Source organism: Pogona vitticeps, chromosome 4 (assembly GCF_051106095.1).
Source record: "Pogona vitticeps strain Pit_001003342236 chromosome 4, PviZW2.1, whole genome shotgun sequence".
Taxonomy (NCBI): Eukaryota; Metazoa; Chordata; class Lepidosauria; order Squamata; family Agamidae; genus Pogona; species Pogona vitticeps.
The window spans coordinates 48,042,110-48,059,826 of NC_135786.1; the positions used below are offsets into that span (position 1 = coordinate 48,042,110).

The 17,717-nt window shown below is 43.5% G+C and overlaps 1 protein-coding gene across 1 annotated transcript in view; it reads left to right on the top strand.

Moving 5' to 3' along the window:
* Window positions 1-17,717, top strand: part of SLC41A1 (solute carrier family 41 member 1) — a 43,512-nt gene that overhangs the window by 13,019 nt on the left and 12,776 nt on the right. The window contains exons 3-8 of the mRNA XM_020797742.3: window positions 206-313; window positions 10,131-10,202; window positions 10,724-10,868; window positions 10,953-11,099; window positions 14,447-14,594; window positions 16,747-16,826. Of these exons, the coding sequence (XP_020653401.3) occupies window positions 206-313; window positions 10,131-10,202; window positions 10,724-10,868; window positions 10,953-11,099; window positions 14,447-14,594; window positions 16,747-16,826 (700 nt within the window). The remainder of the gene's footprint in view (window positions 1-205; window positions 314-10,130; window positions 10,203-10,723; window positions 10,869-10,952; window positions 11,100-14,446; window positions 14,595-16,746; window positions 16,827-17,717) is intronic.

Genomic DNA, 17,717 nt, shown 5'->3' on the forward strand with positions numbered 1-17,717 from the left:
TGTCCCAAGTATAGCCAAAGCTTTTACAAGGAGGGAACATCAGTAACAGGAAACAAGCTACCTTCTGGATGCTTTCTCTGATCTCTTTTGGCACCCCCTGATAAGATGCTGAACAACTCAGGTGCTTGGTTGCATAGGTCAAAAACAACTGCTACGTTCTCAGTAATCTCTTAATAGATCCTTACAGACTTTCTTGGTTTTGCAGCACTGGGATGTCTTCAAATATGTGACTGAAGTATTCATCTTGGTTCCAGCGCTCCTGGGACTGAAGGGCAACTTGGAGATGACATTAGCTTCTCGACTTTCTACAGCTGTGAGTATTTTGCTCTTGCAGTTTGTCATGCAATTGGCAAATGAGTGGCCTTCAAGCCTTATTTGGATTTTCATTCTTTTACTAATACAGAGTAGAAGTGGTGTTGACCTAAGAGCTTTCTCCAATCTGGTGTCCTCCAGATGTCCTATCAACACCAGCCAGCATGGGCAGTAATCATGGATGATACAAATTATAGGAATGCTGTGGGATAATGGCCCAACGTATTGCAGAAGGGGGGGGGGATTGGCTGGAAGTCCCTTACCTTCATGGGAGCAAAAGAGCAATTTAGTATCCAAGCATATGTTCACTTGCCTGTCTCCATCTATGCACCAGGTTGTCCAGATAAACCCATGATCAGATAGCAGTTACCTTGTTTCTTGGAAGGCAACAGAGAATCAACTAGTTTTATATTTTACAGAGAGAAATAAGACTTGGCAGTCCGGACATATTGTGTTCTTAGTGTTGTAATTCTTCACAGTTTCTCTCTTACAAGAAAGGCTGGATGTTGAGCATGTGCTTTACTGATTGTATGTGCTAGTCTGAAACAGTTTTCAACTCGCCATCCACATTCCCAGAATGTGCTGAACCATTTGTGAGCTTGTGCTCTTTATTCTCCTTAGTTCCTTAAGTTGGAGGAGTCCAAGTTTCATGGTATAGGTTGTACCAGTGAAAAGCACACCTCTTTTTTTAAGAAATAAGATATTGACTAATAGCTCCCAGTGTATTGTGTTATTCAGACAACTCTACCACAGCTCCCTGGCTTATCATAGAAATCAGAGATGGCTTTTATGAATAGAACTTTGAATTGTCATGTGAAAACTGACAAGGGCATACTTGGGGAGGAAAATATAATATAGTTGGGCTGCAAAGCCAGAAGTGAGGTTTTAGTGTTGGAAAACAGTCTGGGCGATGGTTCGTAGCACCAAAGTCATAGTTCAGTTACTCTGTTCTTCTCCATCGTTCATTTCTGCATTGTCAGTAAACAGGTTGGTGGGACTGTAAGTTTTTCTAGTTAAGGAGCTGTGACTAACACTACCATGCCTGGCATGTATTCTGCAGTGTGGCACATTACTGAACCTATGTGTTATTGGAATCCTAAAACTAAAATAAAAATGGTGATCCCATCCCCAGGTAAAACAGAGAAAAGTACCTGAAAGTGGAAGGATCACTGTTGTATGCTCTACTAACCATCTGATCCCATTGTTTTCTTTTGGCCATTCAGTCTTGTCATTCGGGCACAATTTGCTTAGCCTTTCCCCGTTTTTCTCTCTCTCTGCTTATCATGAACAGTTAACTGTATGCTAACATTCTGTTCCCTGTGGAGGATTCCTGGCATTTTCTTTGGCACTTCTCTGTCAATTGCCTAAAGAAAGGAGATGATCTTATTGTTTGCAGTATAAAGTGAGAGACTGGGAATGGGTCCCATAATTCAGTCTTGGGCATGCTGCCAGTTTGGGATGTTTTTTCTTCCCACGTCCCAAAAAATGTAAGCAGGGCAAAAAAGGGTTTTTAGATTAATTGAACTGCTGGACAAGGATTCCTTAGAACATGACTCTCATTGTTGGGACAATTGCAGACTTACCAGTGAGTTACCCTCCTTGCCACCAACTGAAGGTATCAGTGGATCCATTGCCACCAATGCTTTTAGATACTTTATTAACAGGATGTGGTTATTTGCAATCTAGTCACTTCTGACTTAGGGCAACCATATGAATTAGTGACTCCCAGAGGTCCTATTGTTACCAGCCCCAATCACCTCTTGCAAGCTGAAGACTATGGCTTTCTTTGTTGAGTCAATCCATCTTTTCTTTGGTCTTGTTCTCTTCCTGCTGCCTTCAACTTTTCCCAGCATTATTGTCTTTTCTGATGAACCTTGTCCTTTCGCAACATAAACAAGTACAGTGACCTCATTTTAGTCATTTTTGTTTCTAGGTAAAGTTCAGGCTTAATCTTATTGAGATAGTTACTCAGCTTTGGAGGGATACTGCATTTACCTGTGAAAGTATCCAGTGAGTTCTGAGCTGTTTTCAGGGTGATTGGATGGGCACTGGAACAAGTCACAAGACCAGATAAGATTGTGGACAACACCTAAGCTTCCTAATACACCCTGTGTATTCATGGTGTTTGAGCCAAAGGCCTCCACAAATGAGGGCTCTGGCATGTAGTTTTCCACCACTCTCACAAAAACCTTTAACCACAACATTTTCCAAGTCTCCCCAGTCTCTCTCACCTGATGACCTTGACTTGAGCTCTGTTTCCTTTCTTATAATAACATGCTTCCAGCTACATGAGACTTGAATCCCATGAGGCTTGATTCACAGTTGTAGAACTTAAGCCTCTACTGCATTCCAGCAGAGCTTAATGGCTCTGGCAGCAGGAGAGACTTGGCAGGGAAATGATACACCCCCTTGCTGCGTGCAAAAGCTTTTATTATTTCCCATCCTCCTCCTGCCACACTGGCAGGCCCCTTGTACATAGGGAGCAGGGTTGATCAAACATTTAGTGGAAAAGCTACTTGGACTACATTTCCCAGCATTTGTCATACCATCTGGGGAGCGATTGGAGTTGTAGTCCACTGCTCCTGGGACCTGCCAGTACAACAAAGCCTGGTTTATAGAGTATCTGGCTCCAGTAGGGCCATCGGAACACTACTCTCAACTAATAATTGTAGAAATTATAGCTTATCCTAGTTGAAAAGTCCTGCTCTGCATTTGGCTTTCTTAAAACAAAACTTGGCAAGCAGCACTCTAGCTTATAAAGGTATTTATCTATGTCTTTCCAGCTTTTCCATCCACCCAGAACAAGGGCGGATAACTTTTTCAGCCTGAGAACTGAGTTTAGTTTCAAAGGTGGACTGCAAAGCAGCATCAGGTGAAATGAACAGCAAAAGGAGAGAACCAAAAATACCAGCAAATTGTAGCTTGAAGCTCTTAACTTGTGATTAAGATTTTAGGAGATACATTTCAGGCTTTAAGTATGGGGAAAGCCATGGAAAAGCTGGAAAGCCAAGAAATGATGCTGTCATAGAGAAGGGGAGCATAGCCATAAAAGGAACCTTAGAAGGTCAACTTCAGTCCTTGAATCAAGCTTCGCCTTGCGGCACTTTGCACGAGAGATCATAATCACTAATGTTCTTGAGGAATGCATTCATTCTCTTTCTTCACTCATTTTTAGGATACATGGGTATATGCAACAATGAAACAAATATTGTTGCAGTATTAGCAGATTTTTGTGTATGCAAAATGCCACCTGAAAAGCATATCCTTGTTATTCTGAATGTAGCTTCTTTACTGTTGTATGCAGATGATGTATTATTACCACTAAGATTATAATGCTTGTTGTAGTACAATTGGCATCCAGATTTGGTCATTGCGGTCCTATTTTCAAATGTGAGGGGTCCTTACTTGAGTATCAAAGACCACCTAATGAGCTTTTGACAGTCTTCTTTGTGACTGCATTATAGGAGAGGCTAACAGATCAACTAGTTTGCATGCTACGTGGGAAAACTCCAGATTTCCTAGGCTAGGGCATCTCCTAGGCTAGGGCATCTCTCCCAGATATTAGGGAAAAGACCTCTGCATGAGATCTTGCTGAATTAAGACAGAAACGGATGACTGTGATTAGAGCTGAAAGCATGTTAGTGTTGGACAGATGTGATTCTTCTGTGTCTGAAAAATCAGAATTGAAGTCATTCTCATGGTAACTCAAGAGCAATCTCATGGAGTCCTGAAGATCAGTCACAAAGCAAACTAATTTGCAGATCACTTGAAATGGGAAATATTCTGCTATGCACACAGATGTTTTCAGCATTTAAGGAATTACCTGTTCTAATCATTGTCTTTCTCTGATGTTTATAGCTGCCTTTAGTGTCCATCAGCACAGAGCAAAAAATATAACTAATTGCATTCCTATAGTGATAGTTATGCGACTTCAATATTCTCCTGTCATTCATTCATTCTTTCATTTAGGACCACTTCTGTATCACTTGATTTAAAAAAACCAAAGCAATTTAATGCATTACACATATATCAGAAAATAGGGTGCTATAAGTATTAAAAATATCAAAACATAGTGTCCAGTGTTGGTGGTAATGATCAGAGAATGCTTGCGTGAAGAGGTATTTTAAATAGTGGTTGGAAGCCTGATGATAATAGTGTTTCTGAGTAAGAGAGATGAAAGGGCCTATATGAGGATAGGGCCATTTCGAAGTTGCTGTTGTATGATACTCTATAGGTGCCAGCACAGTTGATAGGGCCACTGCCATACCTCTTCTCTTTGATCTGATGTCTAATCTCCCTTTGCCCTGTCACTTGACTACAGAGGTAATGGTCTCTTTAAATCACCTCAGGAATAAACATGTCTTCTTTAATAACCTTCATTTATTTCCCCTTTTCTTCTTTTGCTGCTGTCAACTTTTGGCTGCCCTTATATGTGTGTATTTGCCCCTTCATTTTTATAACACTCTCCACATGAGCCAGCCCTCAATTATTGAACCCAGCACCACTGAGTTTAAATGGAATAAGATTTTATTAAAATAAGAATGTTAAAAGACTGCTGTTTATTCTTGGGCTTGTTTTTTTTTTTCAGCACAATCCATCACTCTCTCTATAACCTCTTTCCTTCAATTTCTTTCTCTCAGGCTACTCTCTCCAACTTCCCTCTCAGACCCCAGACTCCAAAATGACCCTCTTACTGATTTCTCCCCACCTGATTCCTCCAAGGAACTCACCAAAACTCAGTTCTTCTAGATTCTCTTAGCCAGTTGGAACCATTCTTGCTAAAATTCCACGCCTCATGGCGCAGTGGTTAAACGGCTGTACTGCAGCCAAAACTGTGCTCACGGCCTGGGATTCGATCCCAGGTAGCTGGCTCAAGGTTGACTCAGCCTTCTATCCTTCTGAGGTAGGTAAAATGAGTACCCAGCTCGCTGGGGGGGGGGATGTGTAGCCTGCATAATTAACTTGTAAACCGCCCAGAGAGTGCTTGAAGCACTATGGAGCGGTATATAAGCAGCACGCTTTGCTTTTTGCTTTTTACTCACCCTCTCCCATCAGTAACATCTACTCCAGTACAGAAGACCAGGTCTAACGTGTGCTCTGCGCCATGAGCAGGGGCAGATACCATTTGGGACAGACCTAGGGTTGTCAGGGAGGACATGAAGTCCTGAGCTACTCCTGAAAAAGCTGCCTTGGCATGGACATGGAAGTTCCCCAACACAGCAAAACTCCCACACCACCCCAAAAGCCAGTTTGGCTAGCTCAGGGAGGGAGACCGTTGAGCAGGTGGGTAGACAGTACATCAACAGAATTTCCTTTTCTGTCCCAGGCTCCCACTTTCAGATGTACACAATCAAATTTGGAAAACAGGTGACACCTGGGAGGGGGGTGGATTATTGTCATAGATTACTGTAGCTCCACCTCCCTGTCCCCTAGGCCTTGCCTCCTGCAATGCAGAAGAAAAGGGTGGATGAAGCTGAGTGAGAGTAACACCCTCAGCTTCATCCAACCAAATCTCTGTAATGCAAGCCAGACTGACAAGGAAGCAAATCCAAAGATAGGCTCATGAAAATTCAAGGATTGTTGCTATTTACTGTCCACAAATGGGAAACAGTCCTATTGTATTGTGTTTCCCCCAAAATAAGACAGTCTTATATTATTTTTTGCTCCAAAAATGCATTAGGGCTTATTTTCAGGGTATGCTTTGTATTTTCATGTACAACAATCTACATTTATTCAAATTCAGTCATGTCATTTTCTTCTGGTTGCTGCACAATGGTGGAGGGTAGGGTTTCACTTAACTGGGGCTTATTTTTGGGGCAGGGTTTATATTACGAGCACCCTGAAAAATCACACTAGGGCTTATTTTTGGGGAAACATGGTAGCATCATATTAACTTTTAAAATGTATGGCCAGCTTTATTGGTGAAGCAGAAAATCCAAGTGCTCTTCCTTGCTGATATGCAGGATTTCCAGTGAGTTGTTCCTATTACTCCATCTCCTATTCTGCCATCCTTAATGGTGTCAAATCATTTCATCTTATCAGGGTTGATGTTAAGGCCTCACCTTAAGGCAACATGACTTTTGTCACAGGTCCATACGTGTAGATGGGGGTTGGACAACCTCAAAAGTGTGTGTGTGTGTGTGCGTGCGCGCGTGCGCGTGCTGACTTCTGGACTTTGGAGGGTCATGTCTACAATCCCCACCCTCCTAAAATTTTTTGAAAAAAGGGGTTTTAACTGATAAACCTAATTTTATGCCCTCTAGTGGCCAAAAATATTGTCCAACTGGAATTAAACTGATTTGGAGAGTGGGGAGGTCCTGAGGTGTGCGGAGGGCCTATGGATTGCATGCTGCCCTCCATGATATAGGAAGTGAAACCATTTGCAGTCACTGCATGCTCAACACAAAGTTTGGACATGGTGCTTTTTTCCTACTGGGAAAACTTGCAGGCAAAGTAATAATAAATGTACAGTACTTTTAAAAAAAACCTATAGGCTGTGCTGGCAAAGCCTTTCACTTCGTTGAATTGCATCAAGTGGGGTGGGAGGCTGTCATCTTGTTGCTTTTTCAAAATCTATCCTATAACAGAGCTCAAGATAGAAAGAAGTCAGATGTGCCCAGAGGGCTAACTTTGGTACTTTGGAAGTTGTTTATCAGAGCTTAGCGTGACCTTAACTACTGTACCTTGTTGGCAGCGGGTTTGAGTCCACATTTATTGGGATCACATGGACTTATTGGTTTGGGATTGTTTTCCCCTTAAAGGAAAGGCATTTAAGAGATTGCCCACCTGCAGTGGGTCTTCTTGAAGTAAGCCTTCTGGAGGCTTGGCCGTTATTGCTTGCTGTGTGGGAATGAAGCTTAGTACAGTTTCTCATTAGCTGTGCATTTAAAACTTCCAAAATAGTTTTGTCATTTAAGCGAAAGCTTTTTTCTCCCTGCATGTTCAAGGGATTAAAAGTTTGCTTTTTTAGAAAGCTAGGTTATGTTGATCCGTAACCTAATTGCAAGGGAATAAGGAACCTGTGAGCCAAATTCAACACAACTAATTCCTAACAGTGCTGAAACTATTTGTGTCTCATTGTTCTCAGTGGAACTTTCCACGTTTAGGGCTGTATTAAATCTATCTCATTTGCTGAAACAGCCATTGCTGATCAATATGCTAGTGAAAACAAGATAAAGAATCAGTTCACAAAATATGTGATCAAGGTAAAGTGGTACCTCGCTTGACAACGATAATCCGTTCCAGCAAAATCACTGTATAACAAAATCGTCGTCAAGCAAAAGTAAAAAACCCATTGAAATGCTTTGAAAACTGGTTCAATGTGTTCCAATGGGCGAAATACCTCATCGTGCAGCAAAGATCCTCCATAGGGTGGCCATTTTCCAGTGCCTGTTAAGCGAGGAATCAGTCCTAAACACAACGGAGAGCCATTTTGCACAGCGGGTGGCCATTTTGAGAGCCGCCGATCAGCTGTTTTAAAATCATCATTTAGCAGGGAACCGATCGTCGTAAAGTGAATTTTACCCATTTAAACATTGTTTTGCGATCGCAATAGTGATTGCAAAAACCTCATCGTAAAGCGGATTCGTTGTGGAGCGGGGTAATCATTAAGCGGGGCACCTCTGTAGTTGTAAAACACTTCTCATGTGACAGACTCACATTGTCTTTATTGCAATGATTCCCAACCTTGGGTTCCTAGATGTTCTTGGACTAAAACTCCCAAAAGCCTTCAGCCGCTGAAGCCTCTGTGCTGCAAGGTCAGAAGACCTGCAGTCATTAAGATTGAATACACGCGACGGAGTGAGCCCCCGTTGCTTGTCCCATCTCCCACCAACCTAGCGGTTCGAAAGCATGCAAAATGCAAAATGTGAGTAGATAAATAGGTACCACGTCAGTGGGAAGGTAAACAGCGTTCCGTGTCTAGTCATGCTGGCCACGTGACCACAGAGGATTGTCTGCAGACAAATGCTAGCTCTATGGGTTGGAAATGGAGATGAGCACCACTGCCTAGAGTCGGACACAACTGGACAAATTGTCAAGGGGAACCTTTACCTTTTTATAGTCCAACAACTTCTTGGGAGACGAGATTGCTTTTTGTCTAGCTTATCTGTGAGGAAGTGGATTTTAATCTACAAAATCCCATGGTAAAATCTATTTAATTTTAAGGTGTCACAGTGTTTGGTTTTTGTGCACAATATTGTTCTAATCATAGAATCAAATTACATTCATGATTTTAATTATGAATTCATGAATGCTCAGTTCATGTGTAAGTTTTTTCTCTCCACACAATACAGAGACCCCTTGTGCATACATTTGACAAAAGTTATCTTTTTGAATGCCTGCGTCAGATGGATCCCTTTCCATATAATGGACGAGATCTGTGTTTCAGCACTTTTTGCAGATGATTGAGTGCCTCCTTCTGGAGAGGGAGTGAGATTCAAGCCACTGTAGTTTTATTCTTTCTCTGACATTGCTCTGAATGTTTGACACCTGCATATTTCATCAGCCGAACAGGTTTTGAGTTCAGCTGACGTGAATATCTAACAGCCTTGCTCAGGCCCAAGGCAGCTTCTTTGGTTTGCGAGACTGCCCTTCAGCAATGACATGATTAGAAACATGCTCACTCTGTGGCAAGCTAGGCATAGCACTATTTTATTCTGCTGCTACATTGTTCTATGATGTGCCCCACCTTGGGGCTGTGTGTGTCCCATCCTTAAAGACTGCATAAAAGTAAGGAAAGTAAATAATTAGTGAAGTTGAGTCCCGAGGACAAGAAATTAAATGAAAATTTTCATTTCTTCTGTTTGTTTCTTCTGTATTACCATTCCTACCAACAGAAATTATCGAAACACCAGTATTGCACTTGGAAGAAGCTTGACGGAACTAGTTTACCCCTGTGTACCTGACGTGTTATTGAGCATAACTGCATTTCGATTATCAACATGCTGGGGAATTTCACAATAAGTTTAGAACTGTTTCCTAAGCCCACGCAGCATAGTGGCATATCCTTTGCTGTAGAACCAACGGCACCATAAATACTGTAGGAATGAGGACGTTATTTCAACTGATCCAGGTGTCCTAGCAATCAGTAGGTCTTCATGTGGCACTTCATTTTGCAATCAATAGATTTTTATGTGGTTCTTAATTTCCACTAGTCCCCTCCCTTGAGTCTCTTTCACAAGCCACTGGATCAATGTGACCGCCGAACCAGTATGATCAACTGCTTATGAGACAGAAATGATGAGTCATCATAGTCCTGACAGGTTAGATGACTGCATCAATAGCTTTTCTCAGCACTTGTTAAGTGGCATAATATAATCTTCCTGTCAGTTGTAAATGCCTGCACGGTTCAATATTCCATATTTTCCACCTTAAAGCAGGCCACAGACTTCTCCCATTCTTCAGAAAGAGGACTGGGCTACCATCTGAATAGCTGTAACTGAGTCCACTTTAATACGGGTGTCTTCCTGAGCGTTAACTGAGCTACGCAAGAGAGGTTGTTGCAGAAAGCAGTGCTATCTTCTCATTACAATTCTTTTTCCTTTTTCCTTTTCTCCTGAATTAGATTTGCTTTGAGGTGTGTCGAATGGAGGGGATGAGGAGGAAGATGTCTTACTGAAAATATTGTAACTAGATTCTTAATGGGCTATCTGCTTGCCAGCTTCCCGCTTATACTCTGTGTTGTTATATAGGTGCACCACACAGGTAGATTTCAAGCACTGCTCAGAAGAACACAAACTCTGCATTTGCCTTGCTTGGGTTTTTAAAATCTTTTTTTAAATTTTTTAATGTATTCTTTAATTTTATTTGTTTTGCAGGCTAATATTGGACAAATGGACACTCCCAAAGAACTCTGGAGGATGATAACAGGGAACATGGCTCTAATACAGGTGAATTCTGGCAGTGTTTATTATGTGTTTGAGCATCATAACTATTAGTGTGGAAGGAGCTTGCAAAGGAAATCATTTCTAAACACATCAGCTGTGTAGTCATAATCCCAAATAGGGTGAGCGCTCTATTGCCGGCCATTCCTGCCGTATCCCTTTTTTAACATCTGACTTGGCAAAAAGCCGACTGAGTCCTTGGCAACCAATTGGTCAAGAACCTGCTTAGCACGAACTGCTATGGCAGTGCAGCAATTGCCAGGGCACTAGGTAACTTCAGTTGCAGAGGTGGGAAATGGGTGGCCTTTCAGACATTGTGCTACTGCTTCCATCACCCTTCTCCATTGGCTATCCTGGCTGGGACTGATTGAAGCTGCTGCAGTCTAACAATATCTGGAGGGCCACATCCCTGTTCTATTGCTCGTGGCTGCTGGTACACAACAGCGGTAGCCCTCTGAATGGTTCTGTGTCATTGGGAATAGGAACTTGATGTTGATTCTTTTTCTTCACCTGATTGCATCATTTAGGTTCAAGCAACAGTGGTTGGTTTTCTGGCCTCAATAGCTGCAGTGGTGTTTGGCTGGATTCCAGATGGACACTTCAGCATCGGCCATGCCATTCTTCTTTGTGCTAGCAGTGTGGCCACAGCCTTCATAGCCTCCCTTGTCCTGGGTAAGGGGCAGAGACAACTGGGGGCAGGGTAGGGGGGTGGCTTGTCTTTCCAGCAAATTGAACATTTCCCCTTCTGGTCTCTAGGCATGATCATGATAGGTGTGATCATTGGCTCCAGAAAGATGGGCATCAACCCTGACAATGTGGCTACACCTATTGCTGCCAGTCTTGGCGACCTCATCACCTTGGCTCTCCTCTCTGGCATCAGCTGGGGTCTCTACATAGAACTGGGTAAGTTTGAGGAGGGTGTGTGGTCTGCAGAACTGAAAGGGACCTATGGATCACCAAGTCCAGCCCCTTTCAGGAGGCACAGTGGGGACTCAAACTTCCAACCTCTGACTTTGGAAACAGCTAGATACTGAGCTATCCAACAGTTATAAAACATTATGTTAATTGCCTATGGCAGTTATGAGTTGCCAATCTATTCCCATTAGTCTGTTCTTAAAATATAGTTTCACATGTAGTGGCCTGACGCAGGCATAATGATGACTCACTGCAAGCATTCTTTTCTGAATCAGGAGGTACTCTGGAATGTGTGCTATCCTGTCCTTCCTGTCTGGGAGCCTATATAATAATATGAGAGGAGTCATGCAAGTGCAAACCAAAGGCCTTCCTAGTCTAGCATTCCGTTCAAGCAGTAGCCACCCAGTTGTCCATGGGAAGCCTGTTATCATTTGACATTACCTTTGTCAGTGTCATCCATTCTTGACAGTTACATGTGTACCTATACAAAAGCATGCTAACTGGGTTCCCTCCCTAACCACATACGTTAGAGTAGAAGGGAGCCAGGACTGGCATTGGTGTGCATGTAATTTCTCAATTGCTGCTAGCAATGGAAGAGAAAGGGGAGGAAGTGCTGGCTCCCAATTTCTAAACCATGGCTTATAGGGATTGAGCAATATATCTCTGCCAGACTGTGCTTCACATTTCAGTAGTTTCTTATACTATTTCTGTAGTATTGAATGACCATTTCAGTAAGGATTAAACTACATTGCTGTTAGACTGCTACACTGCTTCTTGGTTTAGGCCCATAGGAAAAGTGGTAGTTGTTCCAGGCATTTATATATTGAGTATATGAGATACAGTGGTGCCTCGCTTAACAAGGATAATCCATTCCAGCTAAATCGCTGTAGAACGAAATCCTCGTTAAGCGAAATAAAAAAGCCCATTGAAACGCATTGAAAACCCTTCAATGTGTTCCAGTGGGCTGAAAACTCACCGTCCAGCGAAGATCCTCCATAGGGGCAGCCATTTTAGCTGCCTGTAAAGCGAGGAATCCATCCTAGAAAACAGCAGGGGGTCATTTTGTTCACCCGGTGGCCATTTTGAAAACCGACAATCAGCTGTTTTTAGATGGTCGTAATGTAGAAATCAGTTCCTGAGGCAGGGAACCGATCATTGTGAAGTGGATTTTTCCCATTTAAACCATTGTTTTGCAATCGCTTTTGCGATCGCAAAAACCTAATCGTCAAGCGATTTCCTCGTTAAGCGAGGTAATCGTTAAGCAAGGCACCACTGTAAGTTATAATTCATTCATTCATTCGACTTAAATCCAATTTTTAACAGAGCTGGGACCAAAAGTGGCACACCAAATTAAAACAAGGACAGGTGTAAGTAGTACATTTAAAACTAGACAAAAATTACATTAAAACCCATTTAAACAAAGTATATTAAAGCACCAATTTAGAAACATACAGTGGTGCCCCGTATAGCGAGCTTAATCCGTTCCGGATTAACCTTCGCTATACGAAAACATCGCTGTGCGGGTAAGGAAAGCCTATTGGAACGCATTAAACTTAGTTTAATGCGTTCCAATAAGCTTCGAAACTTACTCCTCCAGCGATGTTTTCGCGTCCGGCGGCCATTTTGGAGCCGCCGATCAGCTGATCGGCGGCTCCAAAATGGCCGCCGGATGACCCGTAAGCAAGAGGAGGGCGCGAAAACACTGATAGGGGCCATTTCGGGTCATGCGGCGGCCATTTTGGAGCCGCCGATCAGCTGTTCAGCGGCTCCAAAATGGCCGCCGGAGGCCCCAATCGTCGCAAAGCGAGTGCGGCGATTGGGGATGATCTGTATAGCGATCCCCAAAAAGGGATCGCTATACGGATTCTTCGTTAAACGGTGCGCTCGTTAAGCGAGGCACCACTGTATAGGCAAAAACCACAGCACCTCATTTCTCATTAGGGTGTCATTTACGAAAAGCCTGCCTGAAAAATGGTCTTTGTCTTTTCTACTTAGATTCTGTTGTACTGCTTTAACAATATCTGTATGGTTGCATTCAAGCAGTCTATGAGGTTAGACAGTAAGTTACTGTTGGATTTCCTACTACAGTGGTGCCTCCACTTGCCCATAATCCGTTCCAGAAGATGGTCGTAACTCGAAATGGTCATAAGTCGAAGCACCATTTCCCATAGGAATGCATTGAAATGCAATTAATCTGTTCCGGCTGAAGAAAAAAAACACACAAAAAAAAATCATTGCAAGACTCAGGAAACACGATTAATCCCTTCTGGCCAAAGTGGAAGGGGGGGAAGAAGAGCAATCAAGTGTGCAAGACCCATTGGAAATGCACAGAAAACAAACGGAGCAGATCGGAAATGCACAGAGAACAAAGGGGGCAGGTTGGAAATGCAAAGAAAACAAAGGCAAAAGCAAGGGAAGCATGCAGGACCCATCGGAAATGGGGAACCCTCCAAAAGAGCAACCAAACCCCCCAAGACCCATCAGAAAGGGGGGGAAGCAAAAAAAAACCAAGACTCATCACAGCACAGAAACACAAACCCCTCCCAGCTCAAAACCACACCGCAAAAATACAGTTTTTAAAAAGCAGAAAACAGCACCTTACCTTACAAGGCAGCCTGAAGCCTCCCTGCATACACACACACGCTCTCAGAAGCAGGAGGCAGTTCCAAGCCTCAGAGCTACAAAGAAGCAGCCTCGTCGCCACCTACAGTTAGCAATTTGAATTTCCCACCTTTTTTCCCTGCCTTTTTCTGTTTGTAAGTGGAAACTCGGGTCGCAAACAGAAGCAAAATTTTGCAGCTGGAGCTGGTCGTAACTCAAAATAGTTGTAAGTAGGGACGTTCATAAGTCGAGGCACCACTGTACTAACCTCTTACAACAAACATTTAGGTGCATATGTATAAAAATGTTTATTAGTAAAACCACCACAGCAGATGCACTCTTAATGAAAGAAAACATAGGTAGGGTGGGCAGAAAGTAGATGGTGCTATACTGACAGATGTCTTGAATGATTTAAAGTTGGTCAGCAAATATTTCCAACTCCCTGTGGTTTAAAAATCATTTTTAAAAATTCACGTTAATTGGGTCATTGAAGTGGCAAAAGGCTATGAGCTTACCTCTGCTGCTCTACATGAATTTCTGAGTTCAGAATATGCTTATTCAGAGAAGCACTCTGCTTGTTCTTTCTGAATGCCCACCTTTTACAACAGACTCTAGTTAGTAGATTTGGGAGTTCTAGTTCAAAAAGCAAGTCAATTGAGTGAGCGTGGAATCTAGTTTCCTGATGTAGGATGGTTGCCTGTTCTCTGACCTCTTGCATATCTTTTTTCTTCCAGAGGACAAGCCTTATGTGAATCCTTTGGTGTGTGCTTTCTTTATTGCACTGCTTCCCCTTTGGATCATCATTGCCAGGAGGAATCCAGCAGCCCGGGAGGTCCTTTACTCTGGCTGGGAACCAGTTATTATTGCCATGGCCATTAGCAGGTAAGAAAGCTGCAAATAGCTTTTTACAAGGAAGGATGTCTGGAGCTCAAGATCTAAGTATTTGAAACTATCTTCTCCTGGAGTTTGGGGTCAGTTATTATGAACTATACTTCTCACAGTCCTTTGGGATTCCCAGTGTGGTGTAGTGTAGTGGATAGAGTGATGGACTAGGACTCTTGAGAGCAGGGTTTGAATCCCTGCTCAGCCATTAAAACTGACTGGAGGCCAAAGATTCTTCAGTCCTAACCAACTGCCTGTGTTTTATGTACTGTCATGTCATAACTGACTTACAGTGATCCTAATAGAGGTTAGGAAAAATATAAAACTGATGGAGGCAGAAAATGTTTTTCATTTTACTTAATCTAAGCTGTTCTTGAGAAGACAGTTCAGAGATTGAAATGTGTTAAGACATCCATGTAAAGGTGCCATTTGAAACTTAGATCTATTTAATCTACATGCTTGTTCAAACCCAACTTTTCACTGATATATCTTGGCCAAATGCATGCAAAAGCCCTTACCTTTAATTGATGAATGGGCAAAGTGCAGCTCTCTGGGTGTTGTAATACTACAATTTCCACCATTCCTCACGCCGTATGCGGAGCCCAAGTCCTCCATACAGAGCATGTTACCATAGTCTCTGGAGACTGAAGGATGCCTATGATGACCATTCCTCACTAATGGCTATGCAGCCCGGCAACAGCTTTGCCTACCCAGGTATTAGTCAAAGGGCAAGACAAGTACTGTCTCTTCCAGTTGTCATGCTAAACTGCTAACACATCAAAGAACCCAAGTTATATACAGTGGGCCCTCGATTTACGGAATTAATCCATATTTGAACTGTGGCTGCAGGTCGAAAATTCCGTAGGTCAAGGGTCCATTTCCCATAGGAATGCATTGAAAACCCATTAATCCGTAACTGGCTGAAGAAAAATGGCCGGGGCTTCCAAAGCTGCACCCACTGCCCTCTGCCTTCTGTCCCTACTGTCCTCTGCCTCCCATCCCCCCGGGGACAGGAGACAAGAGGCCAGTGGGTCCAGCTTTCTAAGCCCGGAAAGCCGGCAGCGGGCGCGGAGCGGCTTTCAGGCAGATCGGCTTTCGGGGCTTAGAAAGATGCATCCACTGGTGTCTCCTGTCCGCGGTGCCCTCTGCCTGGCAGAGGGCACTGGGGACAGGAGGCAAGAGGCCAGTGGGTCCAGCTTTCTAAGCCTGGAAAGCCGGCAGCGGGCGCGGAGCGGCTTTCGGGCAGATCGGCTTTCGGGGCTTAGAAAGATGCACCCACTGGTGTCTCCTGTCTGCGGTGCCCTCTGCCTGGCAGAGGGCACTGGGGACAGGAGGCAAGAGGCCAGTGGGTCCAGCTTTCTAAGGTTCGAAGGCTGACAGTGGGTGCAGGGCGGCTTTTGGCTTCCAAAGCTGTGAGCGGGGGGAGGCAGGAAAAGCCGAAAGCCACTCTGTGCCGGCTCTCAGCTTTGGGCTTTCAGGGCTTAGAAAGCTGGACCCACTGGGCACCGGGGACAGGAGGGAGGCCAGTGGGTCCAGCTTTCTAAGCCCTGAAAGCCCAAAGCTGACAGCCGGTGCAGAGTGGCTTTCGGCTTTCCCCGCCTCCCCCCGCTTGCACCTTTGGAAGCTGGAAAGCCGAAAGCCACCCTGCGCCCGCTGTCAGCTTTGGGCTTTCGGGGCTTAGACCTGCAGCCTACGGACTGGAAGGGGGAGGCGGGGAGAGCACCAAATTTGAATTTAGCGCTTTCCCCGCCTCTCCCTTCTGGTCCATAGGTCGATTCTCCAGCCGCAAGTCGAAGTGAAACTTTGCAGCCAGAGAAGTCTGTAGGTCAAAAAGTACGTAAGTGGAGCCGACCGTAAGTCGAGACTCCATTGTATGAAGCCAGTGAAGTCTACCTTGTGAAGAGGTTTGCTTATGACTCTGCTTACCTACTCTAAATGGCCAGTCTTTAAATAATTATATCTCAATCCCTCAAAAGCAATTGGTATGTTTGTATTTAGTGCTTTTAGTATGCATCCAGTCTTTTTGGACATTATTGAAAACAAAGATTTTGACTAATACTCAGGCTAATTATTTATTTTAATTCACTTAATTATTTTGTGCTGATGTTTCTTCTGCCTTCTTCAATGATTTCCTCAATGCTTCTCTTTGTAGTGTTGGAGGATTGATATTGGGGAAAACAGTGTCGGATCCAAATTTTGCAGGGATGGCAGTCTTTACTCCAGTCATAAATGGTGAGTTTCTCTTTGCTCATGACAACCACACATCAGATGGGTTGAGGTTTAGGGGATTCAAAATAAGAGTCTTAAATAGCTCAGCTGCTGCGCTTTAAATGGGGACTAGAAGCTTTCTGTTGAAATGGTTCATCTACCAGCATCTTGATATTCATCTAGAGACCTAGAATACAGTTTTTCATTAGGATAGTACAATTCCTCTAGACCACTTTCTCTACCAACTGGTTCTACAGTCAACAGAAACAGAACTGAGCTAGGACTGTGCTGTGAGCGTGTACTAGCATGCCAAGTGTACTGTCATGAGTTTGGACAACACTTTGCAAACAAAAGATGTATGGTGTATTTGCTTCTTGTGAAAAGCTCTTGTGGTACATGAGTAGGAGCCCCCAAACACAAATATTCTTCTGAAGACAAGGTGCTTGAACATAACGGGCAAGCAGCTCCAGAGGCTCTTAGTTTGATGTGTATCCAGCATTTCCTTCAGTAAATTTAAAGACCAATTGCATGGTTCTTCTCTTCTGTGCTTTACCCTTAATGGTGTGGGTTTTATGGCTTAGTAGGGATTTCAGCTTGGGTCTGTCTTCTACTCTCAGTGGATTATCTTTTGCAGTCCTTTGGAAGAGACAGGTTAGGTGTAAAACCTACATGTGAACAGATACTACTTCTCTGTAGACACAGCCCTTTGCACATGTTATACCAATTCCGTTTGCTTTTGACTTCCAAATAGATGCTTCCCAAAACAGTGGTGCTGCCCACTGGATCAATTTTTTTTACCTTGGATAGGCAGTCCATAGGTCACTGTAATGGCATGTCCCAGTGACAGCACCAACACCCCTTATTTGCAGGAGAATGGATTTAGCTCTGCACTGAACCCAGAGCAGGAGCATAGTT